Source organism: Pseudogymnoascus verrucosus (genome assembly GCF_001662655.1).
Source record: "Pseudogymnoascus verrucosus strain UAMH 10579 unplaced genomic scaffold scaffold_50, whole genome shotgun sequence".
Lineage (NCBI taxonomy): Eukaryota > Fungi > Ascomycota > Leotiomycetes > Thelebolales > Thelebolaceae > Pseudogymnoascus > Pseudogymnoascus verrucosus.
The window spans coordinates 85,380-102,210 of NW_017263701.1; the positions used below are offsets into that span (position 1 = coordinate 85,380).

At 49.2% G+C, this 16,831-nt stretch overlaps 8 protein-coding genes across 8 annotated transcripts; 4 read left to right on the forward strand and 4 right to left on the reverse strand.

The window, feature by feature from the left end:
- Positions 1-251: 251 nt before the first annotated feature.
- GPI1 (phosphatidylinositol N-acetylglucosaminyltransferase subunit gpi1) lies at positions 252-3,373 on the forward strand. Its single transcript, XM_059463957.1, has 4 exons — positions 252-680; positions 739-831; positions 881-2,673; positions 2,727-3,373. The coding sequence occupies exons 3-4, from the start codon at positions 963-965 to the stop codon at positions 3,206-3,208; spliced, it is 2,193 nt and encodes a 730-aa protein (XP_059319396.1). The 5' UTR covers positions 252-680; positions 739-831; positions 881-962; the 3' UTR covers positions 3,209-3,373.
- Positions 3,374-3,431: 58 nt separating this feature from the next.
- CCT7 (chaperonin-containing T-complex subunit) lies at positions 3,432-5,691 on the reverse strand. Its single transcript, XM_059463958.1, has 4 exons — positions 5,421-5,691; positions 5,203-5,369; positions 4,822-5,143; positions 3,432-4,770 (listed from the first exon to the last, which is right to left on the reverse strand). Exons 1-4 carry the CDS (start codon positions 5,464-5,466, stop codon positions 3,632-3,634), a joined length of 1,674 nt encoding a protein of 557 aa, XP_059319395.1. The 5' UTR covers positions 5,467-5,691; the 3' UTR covers positions 3,432-3,631.
- Positions 5,692-5,882: 191 nt separating this feature from the next.
- On the reverse strand, positions 5,883-9,051 carry VE01_08404 (uncharacterized protein). Its single transcript, XM_018277829.2, has 2 exons — positions 8,089-9,051; positions 5,883-7,966 (listed from the first exon to the last, which is right to left on the reverse strand). The coding sequence occupies exons 1-2, from the start codon at positions 8,794-8,796 to the stop codon at positions 6,026-6,028; spliced, it is 2,649 nt and encodes an 882-aa protein (XP_018127008.1). The 5' UTR covers positions 8,797-9,051; the 3' UTR covers positions 5,883-6,025.
- Positions 9,052-9,130: 79 nt separating this feature from the next.
- Positions 9,131-11,879, forward strand: VE01_08405 (uncharacterized protein). The gene is made up of 4 exons (XM_018277830.2): positions 9,131-9,386; positions 9,457-10,902; positions 10,957-11,242; positions 11,293-11,879. Exons 1-4 carry the CDS (start codon positions 9,189-9,191, stop codon positions 11,760-11,762), a joined length of 2,400 nt encoding a protein of 799 aa, XP_018127007.1. The 5' UTR covers positions 9,131-9,188; the 3' UTR covers positions 11,763-11,879.
- Positions 11,880-11,883: 4 nt separating this feature from the next.
- Positions 11,884-12,671, reverse strand: VE01_08406 (uncharacterized protein; the record flags this gene model as incomplete). The annotated part of the gene is made up of 2 exons (XM_018277831.1): positions 11,884-12,446; positions 12,500-12,671. The coding sequence occupies 2 exons, from the start codon at positions 12,669-12,671 to the stop codon at positions 11,884-11,886; spliced, it is 735 nt and encodes a 244-aa protein (XP_018127010.1).
- A 435-nt stretch (positions 12,672-13,106) lies between these two features.
- Positions 13,107-14,015, reverse strand: VE01_08407 (uncharacterized protein; the record flags this gene model as incomplete). The annotated part of the gene is made up of 1 exon (XM_018277832.1): positions 13,107-14,015. One exon carries the CDS (start codon positions 14,013-14,015, stop codon positions 13,107-13,109), a length of 909 nt encoding a protein of 302 aa, XP_018127009.1.
- A 328-nt stretch (positions 14,016-14,343) lies between these two features.
- VE01_08408 (uncharacterized protein) lies at positions 14,344-15,325 on the forward strand. The gene has a single exon (XM_018277833.2). The coding sequence runs from the start codon at positions 14,699-14,701 to the stop codon at positions 15,263-15,265; it is 567 nt and encodes a 188-aa protein (XP_018127002.1). The 5' UTR covers positions 14,344-14,698; the 3' UTR covers positions 15,266-15,325.
- Positions 15,326-15,491: 166 nt separating this feature from the next.
- Positions 15,492-16,807, forward strand: VE01_08409 (uncharacterized protein). Its single transcript, XM_018277834.2, has 2 exons — positions 15,492-16,174; positions 16,228-16,807. Exons 1-2 carry the CDS (start codon positions 15,642-15,644, stop codon positions 16,727-16,729), a joined length of 1,035 nt encoding a protein of 344 aa, XP_018127001.1. The 5' UTR covers positions 15,492-15,641; the 3' UTR covers positions 16,730-16,807.
- The last annotated feature ends 24 nt before the right edge of the window (positions 16,808-16,831 follow it).

Consider the following 16,831-nt stretch of genomic DNA (forward strand, 5'->3'; position numbering starts at 1 on the left):
TTACTCAGGAGTAAACACAAGAAAATAAATTCCATTGACTTAAATTGCTACTATAAATTCTCACAGTGCTCATAATCACATACTCATCCCAACATGTAGTATCACTTGCCCGGTGTCTGGTATCACGTGACCATGAAGCTTAAATTCCGTCACCCTCCTCGGCATCCCATTGAGGCTTAGCCGCGCGATGTGCCATTCCAGATACTGGATCTAGAACACCCTGGACTGTAATAATAGAATTACAAAGTACACACAGCCAAAACACCCGCCAACCCAGCATTTGAGGTCGCTGTTCATATCTCAATCATGTCGACTATCTAGTTTACTGTTTGATCTTTCTGCTCTTCGTCGTCACGGCGTAATCAACCATTAATTACTTCTCTGTTTACCTCTTCAACCACTCACTGTCCTCTCAGAGCGCAGAGCTCCTGCCGCCCGACAAAAGCCAGCAACCCTTGCTCGTCCCCACGATCGACCTGCGCTGTTCCATTCCGTGATACCAATGCGCCATTGTTTGCTCGTCGGAATATTATCCCATGATCCAGCAATAGAGCTGCTTCATGCCCTCTTTCTCCGTCCTAACTTTTGGCATCTTCGTAGCCGGCTACATCACAGCTAGGTGGGATCTGGTCACTCGACTTCATGAGCTTGCCATTTTTGCCTGGGACCACGGAGTTATTGTACGTGTTACCTGCGGTTCCTGGCTGTGATTATCTGGCTGACCATGTTCACTATCAGACTCGAACTGCAAAGGGCGTTGCGATCCTCTCGTTGTTTTTCTTCCTCTTCATAATACCAGTGGACAGACTCGCACACAGGGAGGCCAGCTTGGTATAACAATTTCCCCCTTGACAAGACATTCACGCGCTAAACAATATAGCATCCGCGATCAACTAATACCGGCATCTCGGCGCGCGAACAACTTCGAAGACGGGGCTCCTTCTGAGGAACGATCGGCTGTCATGCTGGAGCATGATGGCTTGATGAGAATCTTCTGGCCGGTGGATATTCCTAGGTCAGATTCACCAGGTGTAATAGTGGGATGGAAGAATTCAGACCTCGATGTCCTGGTTGTGGCCATACTCGAAGATGTCGAGGTTCGGAATGTGGAGAATGCGCTGAGAGTCGCAACCCTCTTTCGCGGCGCAGACCATAGCATCGAACGGATATACGAATTATGTGGGCTTCCTGCGATGCATGTGCTCGGCACAGTCAACTCCAATGCACCGACGGAACCCTACCAGATAAATGCTGAAATATCACTACAAGGTTTAGCGCCGCGCATTTCATGCGCGAAGGCACAAACCATACAAGTCATTATGTTCGACAGACCACTTCCAGGGAGGATGCAATACATATCACTTTCGCCAATATTATTAGCCCTGGGAGACAAGACGGAGCAGATACTGGGCGGCATAGATGCCGAGGATGAGAAGGCAGAAGCAGCGAAACGACAACGAGAGCAAGAGTTGGTGGAAAAGTTGAAGCTACATACGGTGACGAAACATCAACCTTCGGCGAAAGAGCTTGCTCTACCTCGAATTGTGAACCAGATAAATTTCGCTTGGGAATTGGAGAAACTACTACAGAAAAATATATCCCTGGTTGGCACTCGGCGACGGAGAACTTTGAGTGTCTCCGAACGTGTCATCGAGTCTGCTTCAACAATGAGGGATTATGTTATCGACGCCATATGGCGGCTGATAACTGTTTACATCTACCCAATCATCCGAACTAGCTTTGTAATAGCTCTGCTGTGGCACAGGGCAGCCGCAGAACTTTTTCTGGTGCTCCTTGAATACAGGCTCAGGCCCGAGTATGCTGCGCTTAAAGACATATCTGCGACTGCCCAACAGGTTGAGATCCGACTTCTACAGTTTTGCTACTGGCCCATGCAATATGTAATGTTGAGGAAAAGAAAAGATGACTGGCAGAGTATCGCGAAAAGCCACGCCGATTACATACGGTTTTACAACAGTCTGTGGCTTGTTGCAAACGATGTCATTATTGGCATCGCAATTGGTTCTGCCATCATTGACAATGCAGACTGGCTCGCCGAACAGATTAGTGATGTGTTGGGCACATACACTGTGACATCGTTGCAGCAGACGATATCATGGCTCATGGACTGGCCAGCTGGACTGAAATTGAACAATGAGTTGGCTCAATTCCTTGGTGACCTTTTCCTCTGGGTCATTGATTACTGGTCAAGCTGTGTCGACGTTCTCCGGCCCATCCTACCCCACCTCATATGGTTCATCGGATTCTCAAGCTTTGCTGGCGCCAGCATGCCAATTGCTCTCTTTTCCGACTTTGTATCGCTCCTTACGATACACATCTACTCCTTTTATATCGCATCAGCCAAGATCTTCCACTGGCAACTCACAATCATCCTCTCGCTCTTTCACCTCTTCCGTGGCAAGAAACACAATGTTCTCCGTAAACGCATTGATTCCTGCGACTACGACCTCGATCAATTGCTCCTGGGCACGATTCTATTCACACTCCTCTTCTTCCTCCTCCCGACTGTCATAGTATTCTATCTCACGTTTGCCATTGCGCGCATGAGTATTATCAGTCTCAAAGCCGTACTTGATACGGCGCTAGCCTGTTTAAATCATTTCCCTCTGTTCGCCCTGATGCTGCGGTTTAAGGATTCCCAGCGCCTGCCAGGTAAGCAGCCATTCATTAGATATTGCTGTCATAACATTGCTAACACACATTAGGCGGTATACGATTTGAACTCCGAGATACCAATAAACCCTCCATCGAAGCGCCGCAACGCCCATATTCTGGCACCACTCCGCGCTCCGAGCCCGAGTCTCCCGATTCAGAACCGTCTCCCCCGCCACCAACTTCATACGTCTACCTAAAGTCGGTACCCCTAACGTTCCCGACCATGTTCCAGCAGTACTTCCAGCTCGGCTCCCGCATCCGCAAACACTACCTGTCGCCCCGCGTCCTGCTCTGCCTCATGACCGGCCAGTCTGTGCCGCCGATCCACAGGAAGAACTTGTACAGCCTGCAATATAGCATGTTACCCGCTCGGCGGGCGGGAGTCTGGGATATGTGGCGCGCGCTGACGGTGTGGCCGTCGGCGGCGGAGGGGATGAATGGGAAGGTGCAGAAGAGGGGGAGTTGGCCGGTAATGGGAGGTGCGGGGGCAGGAAGGAGAGATAGGTCGAGGAGGGGGTATAGTCACCATTAAATTGGGATGGGGGAAAGGTAGTATTAAATGAGATGGGATAAGTGAAGATTATACGCTGGGTGGGGTGGGATATTTGCATAGGAAAAGAGGGGTGTTTGTATATGATGTGCTATTACAACTACGGTTGTACTACGGCATAAGAATCATAATGTTAATACGAGAAGGTTATTACTTCAACATCACTTCCTGTGCTTTGAGACATGATAGTCCGACGTACTTGGATCTTATTGGTGAGACCTCATCTCATATGATGACACAAAACTACGACTATCAATTATATCACGCCCCACGCATCGAACCCCCTTCTTTGAAAGCTGTAGTTGTTATGCACTATGATATAAGGATTCAGCTCTATGGTATCCGAACCTCTAATATACATTAACATCCGCTTTTTCTCTTTTACATAATCCCATCAGCGCCCGTTCATCTCCTTGGCATGCCTCTGCCTCTGCCCCTGAGCGCCCTCTGTGCAGCTCCAGGCGGTAATTGCTGGCCCGGTGCCTGCGGCGCCTGCGACTCCTCATTCTTGATCGTCTCATCCACGCTCAGGATCAGGCAACTAGCCTCCGTCGCCGCCTGGATGGCATTGATCTTGACGAGCGCGGGCTCCCACACGAACATCTCCATGTTATCAGCGATGCCCTCGTTGACGAAGTCGACACCGGCCCAGGTGCTGCCCTTGCGGTGCTCGACGCGCAGCTTGTTGAGGATGTCAGTCGCGTCGAAGCCGGCGTTGTCGCACAGCTGGCGCGGGATCACCTCGAGCGCCTTGGCGAACGACTTGATGATCGCCTGCTGCTTGTTCGAGATGCTCTTATCGGCGTATCTGTGGAGGTAGGCTGAGATCTCCATCTCGCAGGCGCCGCCACCTGCGACGATGGTGTTGTGCTTGATGGCGCGCTTGACGATCATGATGGCGTCGTGCAGGGAGCGCTCGACCTCGGCGATGAACTGCTCGGCTCCGCCGCGGAGGACGAGCGTACAGGTCTTGGCCTCGGGGCAGTCCTCGAAGAAGTTGAAACGCTCGTTTCCGATCTGCTTCTCCTCGAAGCGGCCGCAGACACCGAGGTGCTCGGGGTGGATGTCAGAGCATGTGGATTGGATGGAACCTCCGCAAGCCTGGATGATGCGGTCAAGGTCGGCGGAGGCGACACGGCCAGCGCAGAAGATGTCGCGGTCGGCGAAGTACTGGGTGGCGAGATCTCCGATGGGGAGTTTGGAGAGGACAACCTTGGCGCCCGACTTGTACAGAGCCTCCATCTTGTTGTAAATGATTTGCCATTCGGCGTCGACAATTGCCTGGTATTCTGACACTTGCTCCACCCTGACTTCGGCATTGTCCTTCTCGCTCTTCAACTCTAGCTCTACGTTGAGACACACAATCTTTGGGTTCTTGAACGACTTTGGTTGTTGCTCGAATCCAGCGTAAGAGAAGGTCTTCTTGAACGCAACACCGTTGACGAAGAGGGAATCGGTGAGGGAGCCACCTGGGATCTTCTTAACGCCAATGAGGTTCTCGTTCAAATCGTCTTGGTCCAGAGTCAGGACGGCATCGACAACCACTACAGACTGTATTAGCATAAATATTTCGATATGAAATCAGGGATACCCACTCTTGGTGAAGAAGCCTGTGTTCCTCTTGATAAGCTTGCTGCTCATTGCTGTGCCCGCCAATTTGCTCAATGTGTCCCTCTGGTTGCCCTCGTTTGTGTTGACAGCAATCTCCTTAATCTTGTTGACCGCCATCATGCTAGCTCTTCTCAGACCCTTGATAATCGTCTGCGAGCTCACGCCCTGCTCCACATGTTCCTTGATCTCCTTCAGGATCTCGCCAGCCAGGACCACGACGGAGGTCGTTCCATCTCCAACTTCGGCGTCTTGCGATCGCGCGATATCTGTAAGAATTCGGGCTGCGGGGTGAACAATATCTAAGAGCTATGATATGTCAGATGTTGTTATAATATGCCCTTGGCCCTTTCCTGACGCTTGCATACCTTCATGACAGTTGCTCCGTCATTTGTGATCGTTTGTCTGCCATTCTCGTCCACCATTAACAAATCCCCTCCGTATGGGCCCAGGGTGCTTCTGATGGTTTCTTGAACAGCTAGGCAAGCATTGATATTCGATATAACTTGTCCCTTTCCCTGCGACGAATCCGTTCCTGTACCAAATGTCAGCTAATATCCAGAGTAAGGAGCTTCAGGTGACATGCCCTCCTTGAGCACAATGATGGTCGGGGTCTGGCCACCGAACGACATGGCTGCGGTTTTATGGAAGGTCGATAAGCTCTATGTGGAAACGATTGTGTGTTCGAGCTATATTCGTGAAAAATATCTCGAAATGGAGGTAGCTGTTGCGTGTGGGGCTGGATTATCAAGCTCGTCTTCCTCCCTATATAGCCGATTACCTCTATCGAAATATAAGAAAAGTCGCGTTCGCGATCCGCTAAAAATGTTTCTGCCTCACAATCATGGTGAAGACCTTTCCACGTGACCCAGCCTTGTAAACCAAACTACCATACTTGAACGAAGATAGTCAAACGCATTTAATGTATTTGAATGATATATATTATATTTACAATAACTACTGCCATAGTTGAATTCAAATTTGCCGAAATATTGCACACAGTGTGTGGTGTTACCGTTTGATTTTCCATGGAGTTATTATTATTATACCACCAACCCCAAATAAAATCCGTTCATTTCTATACTATTTTTTTGTATAAGCGTTCTATTATATTTTCAAATATCTAAGTTAGGGAAATAAAAGCAACTATATCTCATTAATCAATACGGCAAAGCTGAGAGATGGAGCGTTCTATTCCTCGTCCACATCGTTCTGGACCTCCTTTACAACCCTGGCCTCCTGCTTTCTCCACAAACTGGCGAGAAAGTCACTCGTACTCGCCTCATCGATTCCCTTGTCTTCTCTCTTCTTCAAGAATCTAGGGAAACGCAAGCTGACACCCTTATTTTCCGTGACCAAACCAATCGCCGCCGTGTACACGGGGCTGATAGTAATATCTGCAAACGCCATCTCCCAGACCTCTTGGGGTTCGAACCAGACATCAGGGTAACCTCCGGTATAGTCTATATAGCTAGGCTTACTGCCTAATACATTCGGGCCATCCTCATTGTAAAACTCCTTGTTGGCCTTGTAGAAATTGTCTGTAAACCCCGAGATGCATTTGCATACGGCTTCAAGGCTCCCTGTAGTCTCATTGCGGACGGCTAGCAGGATAGGGGACCAGAACTTGGATTTGCGCCCTTGACCATGCCAACCGGCAACGGGAATGAGATCTAGACTGTCGAAGGTTGCACTGTAGTCTTTCTTGACTTTGAGCCAAGAGTCAAGTCGCTTGTCTGGCTCGTAAGTAGATAATAGAGCCTTTCTTCGACCTGCACGCTTTTCCTTCTCGGGTTCCTTTTCACTATTTTTCATCTGTTTTTCTTTCTTGGAAATTGCTACCGGAGTTTGTAGTCCCCCAGCCTCGATGACAGCTCCTTCGTCTTTGGGCTCTATGACGAGCCTAGGATCGGGAAGGTCGTCAAGGATTTTGACCATAATCCCTTCACACTTAGCGTCTGTTGCGCTTTTAAAAAACTCAAGAATTGCCTCTGAATCTTGCGATGTTGCATCCATGCTCTGTACCCAAGTGAAGTGTCGAGGTAACTCTACAAAGAGACTCCTTAGCAGGGATCGTCGCTCTCGAAACGGCCTATTCAACAACGGCTCACCGTTGAGATACATGAGGTCAAATGCGAAAAGACAAACATCGATTTTAATGCTTCCAATAGCCACATCCTTTCGAGCGCGATTCGTGAGCGTCTGGAATGTCTTGAGATCACCGGTCTCTCGATCCACAGCGACTACCTCCCCTTCCAAAATGAAGCTATTTACGCTATCACCGCGGATTTTGGGAATCAATGCGACGAGGTCTGGGTATTTGTCGGTCATGAGCTCTAAGTGGCGTGAAAAAATCGAAACCTTCCCATTGGCGTCGCAATGCACTTGCGCTCTTTGCCCATCATATTTGAACTCGCAACTAAAGTCTCGACCCTGAAGCTTTGTGAGCATTTCGGACAGATCGCGAGTGATATTGCCCAACATAGGCATCAAAGGCACATGGAGCCCAAGGCCACACCTGACAAGAAGCTCGTCACACACCCCAATTTCAAGAAGTGCGGGAACGAGGTCATTGTAGTTGGGCCTTTTTGCAAAACAAGCTTTCACGATCTCTTCTGCTTTGGACCATACTTCAGCTAAGGATTCTTTCTTAAGCGCACTTAGCTCCGCCTGTGACCTCAATGGAAATTCTGCATTTGTCGGCCGTGACAAAGTGAACGCTCTCGACAACGCTATAAGCATCGTAGTTTTGACTGCTCCAATGCGAAGATGCTGACATAGCGTTCGAACAAGATATCGGCTTTCCTCGGGGCCCCTGGCATCTTGTAATAACTTATCGACAATGCGCTGTTTTCTTTCACCACTACCTGTGCCTTGAACCGTTGCTATCTGGACGAGAGAGTCGTAGACCGTTTTGATTGTCAGAGGTTTTGGTTTTCGTAGAGTAAAGGTTTGTCTCTTCTTTGCTTCAAATGCCACGTCCCCAGCGTCGCCAACTTTATTATAGAGTGCCTTGAGAGATTTGCTATCTAAACCGCATGCTTGTTTTAACGCCTTGGATATGGCTGAGCCACCCAGACCAAGTTCAAGAGATATATAGGGTGGGGATATTGCATTTGTGGCAAGCCATACCTACTACCTGTTAGAACGGGTTCTACCGAAAATGCGATACCAAAGACTGACATTGGGCCCGAATAGGGGGCTACAATACATGGCCCGGTAGATAGGAGACAACCTGTGGAAGATATACATACAGCAGGTAGCAGACTACTTGGATCCCCTTCAATGATGGTTCTCAGTAGGTTGACTAGAGTGTCCACGATCTTAATCCTACTTTGCGTGCTATTCACTAGAACAAAGCATCTAATGACTAGGGCATAGGATGCATTACCCCCGTGCCCAGCCCACTGCTTTTGAAGGTCCGGGAGATATTTATGCGGATCAAATGTGAGAGGACTTTCGTCAAAACAAATGCCACTGGATATCGAATCCTCTTCCGAGACACCGGATTGTAGAGCCAGGCTATTCTTGACTTTGAGGGCCTGATTGCTGGAGCCGCTGTCTTTGCTCATAAACGAGCTCGTCACCGTAGACACAGTCCTAGGGCTTTCGCCTGCCTTATTGTCTTGCCTCTGTTCAGCATTATCGGTGTCTGTTATTGGAACATCATAATTCAGCTGCTCCGACGCCACAAAGGGAGAGCCTATATCGTCTTGTCTCGGCACGGCGACTGTCGATGACCCCGCATCTTCTTCATCCCATTGAGCTTGAAGCTTCCTAGCAAACTGCTCGTCGGTAAGCTCAGTCGTGGTATCTTCTGCCTGCGCATCCTGGTGATTTTGGCTGGATTTGGCTGGCGACCCTCCCTTCTGTTTACTGAAGAAATAATCTAGCCCTCTTTGCTTCGCCGGCGAAGATTTGCTACTATTGCTGAGCTTTGGTCGCTTTGCAGGGGGCGCCATTATTTGAGGTTCCAACTCATGATCTTAATTCATCTGGTCTCCAGTAGCCACTCTGACAAGGCGCATATGCCATGAGCCTCCTTGTGCTCTCGCAAGCTGTATTGACCGTATTTGACATCCATGTGTCGCCTGGCTAAAATGGCCGGATCACACGTATGTCAAGCTACTCTGAAGACATGGAAAGTTGTCGTACCTGTGTCGTTGTTCCACTTTGTACATGACGGTGCATTTAGGGACGTCATAGGCAAGAGATCGCGATGAGTACGCGACTTGCAGGGGACCTGTGGTGCCGCCGGGACCCGTCATTATTCCGCCCCGCTACGACCAACCCAAGCTTCGAATCTGGGGTAGAGAACACGATGCACAATTAACTTATTTTGCAACTCAACGCCATGGCATCAGCTTCAGTGGCTAGAAATGAGAGAAGCCCCATTGCGGTAGTGAGGAATAGTAGCAATATTTCCGAAGGAGAACACGACATCCGCCTCGATGACTATTTGAACGACAAGCTACAAACAGCTGCGGATTTCCAGAATTTGGATTCATTGATTGCCAATGTCGAAGAACAGCGAGTACAATTGCTGAGCCAGGTTAGTAGCAATATCCCTGAATATGGCTGAAGCTTCCCCATAAAATCTATATGCTGAAACTCCCTTACAGCTCCAAGACGCTCGATCCAAGCTTGCCAAATCAAACGAAGCAGCCGCCACACATAGCGATACACTATTACAGCGAACAAAAGCTTTCCAAGATATCCAGTCGGGAATAGATAAGCGGCTCACCATAGTTACCGCCTCAGACGCCCCTGATGAAGCGGTGCAAAGATTCAAAGCTCCAATAGAGAAGCTTCGACGTCTCGACCTCGCATACTACTATGTGGAAATGCTCCAAGAGGTCGACAGCCTCGCCAAAGAAGCGCGGGGTTTCCTCCCTGAGCACCCGAAAGAGGCTCTGAAGCCATATGCCCGCTTGAAGGAACTTTCTATCTCGCTACGTCGCCTGCAGACACCTGCCGATGATGCAGCTGGGCATCTTGTAACTCATGTCGAAAAGAGAGCAAATATACTCTGGTCTGAGATGAAACAAGTGATGGTGGACAACTTTGAGGGTGTTCTGAAGAAAACAGATTGGCCTACAGCCAGCGAGACTCCTACAGAAGCATGGACAGCTAGCTTTCAACGACTGCTTGAGCTCCAAACACCGGAGATTCTCAACGCCCCTGCCCGGCAACCAATGGTCTTATTGCCGATGGCTTGCTTGACTAAACCTTTTGTCCAGCAATTCCGGTATCACTTCATGGGCACCAAAGCCAGCAACACTAAGCTCCACCCAGCTTACTTTCTACAATGGGTGGTGGAGCTGGTTGAAAGTCGTGAAGATTATTTGATTGACAATGTTGGGCCAATCCTGATGTCACATTTCGGCAGCACAGTGACAACAAATCGTTCCTACAATGACCCAGTTGCCGCATTTATTACAGCGCTCCTTCCTGTGGTGCGCGAGAGGGTTAATACGCTCCTGGTTTCGATAGCCAACGAACCCTCGGTTTTGAGCAGTTTTATGGTCTCACTTATGAAGTTCGACGAAGATATACGATTGAAATTCAACTACGATGGTGGAAATTCGAAGAAAGGCTGGAAAGGCCTCACGCGGGAAGTTCTCGACAAATGGTTCCTTAGGTGGCTGGAGGTGGAGAAGGATTTTGCTGTGATGAGATATAAAAGCATCATTGAGTCTAATGACAACTCAAGGATTGATTATGACAGCACTGGCCCAAATACAACAAAGGCTACCTATGGCGCTTCGAAGGTCATGGATCTGCTTGGGAATGTGACCAAGCAATACCAGGGGTTGCCCAAATTCTCGTTTCAGATGAGATTTGTTATTGATATCCAGATCAGGATTCTTGACGAATATCACAGCCTCCTGAAAGATTCACTGGATGCCTATATTGCTATAACTTCTACTGTTGGACGAGCATTGCACGGCGTGACAAAGGAACAGCAAGCACAAATGGAAGGAACTGGCGGCTTAGAGAGTCTATGCAAAGTCTACGGAAGCTCAGATCATGTTATCAACACCTTGAATGATTGGAGCAATGACCTGGTAAGGCTCTTTACAGATATTACGTTACCACACATCATACTAACATAATCTCAGTTCTTCCTAGGCCTGTGGATTGAGCTCCAAGAGCGTGCTAAGAAAAGGAGTATGGGCGATAACTTGGCTGAAGCTATGAGCTACGAAGCCGTGAGAAACAGTACATCAGTATCAGTAGGCTCTGATGGCGACGGTGCCGTATTTGACGAGACAGTAAGCGCATATACAAAGCAGCGGGACCACGCCCAGCTACTCATGACGGAGTCTATCAAACATTCGCTGCCGGCTACTTTAAGAGCATATACTAATAAACCCAACTGGTTAACAGTGGATATTTCGGAAGCTGGTAAGATACATTTTTCCCACACGGGACTTTTAAATACTAATTGAATACAGGCGTACAAGCCCCAATGAACATTACGGCAGAATTTGAAGCTCCACTACAGACCTTGGAAAGAGATATGTCCTTCCTCCACAACGCAGTAGCAACGGCCACATTCCGCCGCATATTCGGCGAGGTTTTCGAATTCCTGGGAGAGTCCCTATGGCGCGATGTCCTCATGCGCGAGAAGTTCACTAGAAATGGAGCTGCTCAGTTCTACCGTGACCTCAGTGCTATGTTGTCATTGATCGATAACTACATCACTGATGGCTCGTCATCGGATTTGGGGATGCCAAAGCTTCGCGAGGCGGCAACATTGCTAAATCTCCCGGAGAAAGCACAGGATGGACTTATGTCCTTCACTGATGCATCTGACCGCGCATTTGCTAGCAATGCGGGGGCGACGGGGGTCCTCGAGGAGTTGCGCTTCAAGAATTTGACTTATAACGAAGTCAGGCTGGTGTTGGGTCGAAGGCAGGGTTAAGGGTACCTCCACCATGAAGGTACGCAAATATAGATATAATTACGAATAGATATGATACAAACTCCTATTGTTATCAGAGTTCAATTCAATTTTTGGTTTGACTACATTCATATCTCCCAAACTATAAATCTCCCGCCTGCCGTCGAATCTCCTTCACAGCCTCATCAACCCCCCTCACAACAACCGTCGGTCCCTTCCCCCCCACCAACTCCCCCAGCCCATCAATCCACCCCAAACTCTGCCGATCCACCCACGCAGCCTTCAACCCCGCCGCCCTCGCCCCAACAATATCAAACGGATTCGACGAAACAAGCCAAATACTCTCCAGATCCCCTCTCCCCACCCTCCCCGCCAAATGATGATACGCCTTTGGATGAGGCTTGTACACCTTGACTTCCTCTACACTCACGATGTCCTGGAAGATGCCTTGGAACTGGGCTAGGGAAAGCGACTTTGTAACGGACGCTTTGAGCATGGCGGGGCTGCCGTTGGAGAAGATGTACGCGTCTATTGCTGTAGAGGACTGGAGGGAGATTAGCCCGGGAGCGGCGTCGGGATTGAGATCAAGAGAGTCGTAGGCGCGCATTAGGGAGTCGATTGCTGTAGATGGTAGGGAGAGATGTGACTCTGCTAGGGCGTGGGTGAGGGATGCGCGGGTTACGGAGCTGAAGTCTTTGTATATTGCTGGATTGTTTTAGTACATGAGAGCCACAGAGGCCGGAAAAAGGGGGCCTAACACATGCTATTTAATCTCCAAGTATATTCGAGTTGATAGCGGCGCCATAATGCGGCGAGGTTCTTTGCTTTATCATCGCCGAAGTGGTTTGAGAGTTCTTTGGCGATGGAGTCGGTGGAGAGGAGGGTGCCGTAGAGGTCGAATGCTATTATTGTCTTCTTGTCGGATGACATTGTATTGTTCGGGAGCTATAGATGGATATGGAATATGTTTATATTTTGATGCTCTATAAGACTGATATTATGGTTCTTGATCATGGCATCGCCTGTCAGCTGTTACACTAACCAACCCCGCATTGTGACGTATGCGGGGTCGTATAAGCCAGGTGCATATCATAATATCGCTCGATGTGGAAAGAAAGATTATGGAATATTTCTAATGGTATGAATCCGTAGTAATCAAATTAAATAGTTGAGCTTATAAATGCTAAACGGAACCAACGCAATAGCTGCTTCAACTCCAGCTTAACGCCGCGCTATATGAATATTATAACTCAGCTCCTAGACCCCCATCCAAGCCCTCTGATGCAAAATAATGCGATTAAAACCAAGACAGACATATATTCATAATCTCAATTTCTTTCCAACCTCAAAAAGCCCAGAAGACTCTCAGAGCACATCGATCGCTCTTTCGGCCTCAGAGAACCTCACCCTTCTCTCCTTCTCCGATACCTGACTTTCCTCGGTCTTAACAGCCACACCTTCACTCCCCTTTCGCCTCCTCAGTGCGGCCCTCTTAGCCCTCGCATCTCTGGCCTCCTTATCTTCACGGGACTTATAGTCAGCCAACTGCTTGCGGCGGCGCTCGGAACGAGCCCGGGCAATAGCAGCGGTGGGTTTGAAGCCGACGCCGTTAATACCCTCGCCATCATCATCTGGATCACTTGGGTTGTGACCAGTAATTTCAGACTCTTCCCAGTGAAGCGATGGAGGTTCCTGAGAGGGTGATGTCATAGGAGTGACAGGAGGCGAGGGCGCCGGCGAGAATTGCTGGGGTGGAGGATCAGGCGAAGGCGGAGAGGCCGGTAGCTTATGACTTGGGCGACTAGGAAGCGTTGTAGTGAGTGTAGTTGGGGTACTGGTAGAGTTGGCGCCTGTGAATATTATGTTGTTTTGCTGGCTGCCAAATGCGGCCTTCATATCAAACCGTATAGCACCAGCCGGGCCTGAAACTATATTGGAGGAGACCTGGGGTGTCTCTGGGATTTCTTTTAATCCATTCTGAGCAGATTTGACTTGCTTTCTGGATTCGCCGTTGTCAACTTTCGATGATGCCCCAAACGTCCCAAGCAGGTCCAGCCTGCTGACCCCACCAGTTCCCTCTATTTGCAGCTCCCCAAAGCTATGGGCTACCCTGGACCGTGGAGTCTCAACCCCCGTCTCGATATCCTCTCCAGAAGACGACATTAACTTTTCTGGGAGTGTATATAACCGTCTCGAAGTGACTCTCTGCTGTGGCGAATGTGGCTTTTCATCTCGTTTCCGTTTAGGTGACGGTGCGGCGGGGTAAAGCGGCATACTGCATGAGGCTTACTTGAGCCCAACACAACAGATTTATGTGGTAGAACCTGAATATGATGATCACCTCAGCAGGATCGCAACAACCCCGAGAGCCTCGCGCGAGGTGTTGTTGAAGATGAGTAATTTGCCGGCCGTTTAAATGAAAACGGCAGGTGACAGTTGGCGGATGGGCGGCGGTCTTTCTTCGCTTCTAGCTTGAATCTGTGGCACACAGCGTGATTCTAAACACTTCGCTCACAAGTGAATAGATGGTGCTCGTATAGAGACGGTATAGCTACCCATATCCAGGATGCCAAGTCGGAGATGTGACTACAGGCTGAGGACCCGATATCAATTGTGATGGTCATGAGAGTTGTGGTCTCTCTCATTATTGGGAGAAAGAGTCAGCCTTGTGGCGTAGCCTTGTTCTGGAGGCACGACCCCTTGACACGTACGATAAGATAAGGCGAGGAGTTGGTCAAATCCAGGACTATACATATGCTTCAACTAACAGACCTGTTGTCACTTTCTCAAGGGGGCCATTCACGAGTACTATTGGAGCAAGATCACAACTTACATTGTAGCCTAGCCATACTTTGACCTCGATTGGCATATACTATGCGATGCACCATTCAACGTCTATTGATGCTTGCCAATGGTAGTGAGAGAGCAAACACATTGATACGTTGTGCAACTTTAAAATGGCACAGCTGATCCAAGAGACAGTGATCCCTTCGCCTCCTCCTCTTCCCCCGAACCCAAAGGCCAATTCTTTGAGATCAACTATATCTGTAAGGTCGAAGAAGTTAGAACCGGCGACGCGGCCAGTGTTCGCCTCCAAAGACGCCGAGCGTCCATTTGAACCATGCCCCTTCTTCTTCTATGGCTCCCTCATGGACCCTGAAGTTCTACAGGCTGTTCTTGAACTTCCAGAGGCGCCTATTTTTGAAAGCGGATCTGTTTGCGGGTTTTCTATGAAAATGTGGGGTATGTATCCAGCACTTATACCACACGAAGGCGGGAGAGTTTCGGGGTCAATGTGGAGAGTCAACACCGAATCACATTTCCTCCGGTTGAAGGAGTATGAGACCTCCGCCTATACTTGGTGTGCGTGCGATATTGAATTGAGTAGCGAGGAGGTTTTGAGTGGCTGTAGAACCTTCTGGTGGGCAGGGGATTCTGATAGCAGAGAGCTCGAGGAGGGAACCTTTGATCTTCAACGCTACCAGAGGTATTTCAAAGCCTCTGTTGTTCGAAAATATCCGTAGAGAGGGGTTAGCAGAATTGGCCGTGCTAGCTTCTCCACAATATGATATTATTTTCCTATTATTTACTGTATAGCGTGCGTTCTGTGGCATAGTTTCCGGAAATACATGACCCGGAGTAGCTCCGGCGTAGCGTCGTCAGCGGATTCGCGGGTGTGCGGGGTCGTTGTACTCAGCCTGATTTGAAGACGGAGCTATGGTGGGGGTATCGCTATTTACATACAGATTTCTAGCACTTCTGACGTGCTTACCTGCATTGCGCATATTATACCAGTTCATTCCTCACTGAATTCCTGTAACGCTCTGATTGTTTGCTCAAACCTTGTCAACTTCATCCAGAAATAATAAGTTGTTGAGTTGTTTTATCACAATCATAGCCATGGCATCCCCCGCAGCCTTTGAGTTCCTACCCCTCGGAGCAATTATTCAGACATTCAACGTCGGAAAGACCAATATTGTCCAGGGCTTCCCCACCGCCGAGCTGTACCAAAAGCACAATGGCCCTTTCTTTGGCGAAACTATTGGCCGCGTCGCCAACAGGATCAAGGGCGCGAAGCTTGACTCTCTGAACGGGAAATCATACGCTTTGGCCGCGAACAACGGACCAAACAGCCTTCACGGTGGCGATATCGGATGGGGAAAGCGTGAGTGGGCAGGACCTACTCCCGTTGGACAAAGGGAGATTCCAGGACTGGAAGGCGGAAAGCTTACAGGCGGAGAGAGTGTCAAGTTCACACTTAAGAGCCACGACGGCGAGGAGGGCTTCCCAGGAGACTTGGAGGTTTCGGTTATCTACACAGCAGGCACGCAACTGACTCCTGAGGGAAAGGAAGTTAATGTCTTGGCTATGGAGTACCAGGCCGAGCTTGTTGGCGGTGCCGATGAGACCGTCATTAACATGACAAACCACTCGTGAGTTCTGATAATGTTATTGCTGCAAAAAAAGGAATTAACATGATTTGCAGATACTTCAACCTCTCCGGAGAGCCAACCATCGCAGGTACCGATGTTGAGCTCAGCACCAAGCTATACCTGCCAGTCGATGAGCACGGAATCCCAACTGGCGGCCCAACAGTGTACGATGCGGCCGACCTCAGCAAGGCTACCTTGGGGGTTACCGAGCCTGATGTCGACGATTGCTTTGTTTTCGACGCACCACCGAACTCCATCCCGATAGATACGAGAGACCAAGCTCTGAGGAAACTGGTCGCAGCATACCACCCAAGGACTAAGATCCATTTGGAGGTGCTCTCAACCGAACCCTCCTTCCAGTTCTACACTGGAAAGTACATCGACGTTCCTTCGGTTGAAGGGCTTCCGGCCAGAGGCGCTAGAAGCGGTTTCTGTGTCGAGCCCAGCCGGTTCGTTAACGCTATCAATGTTGATGAGTGGAAGGGACAGGTCTTGTTGAAGAAGGGAGAGGTGTATGGAAGCCGAACAGTGTACCGCGGATGGAGCGACGAGTAGATTAGTAACTGGCGCTCTAACAAGACTTCGTCGTTTAGTGTCATACAATGTCAGAGCTGGAATTGCTGTGTTTCTGAGAACTGCATCTTGTGAAAACCCAAC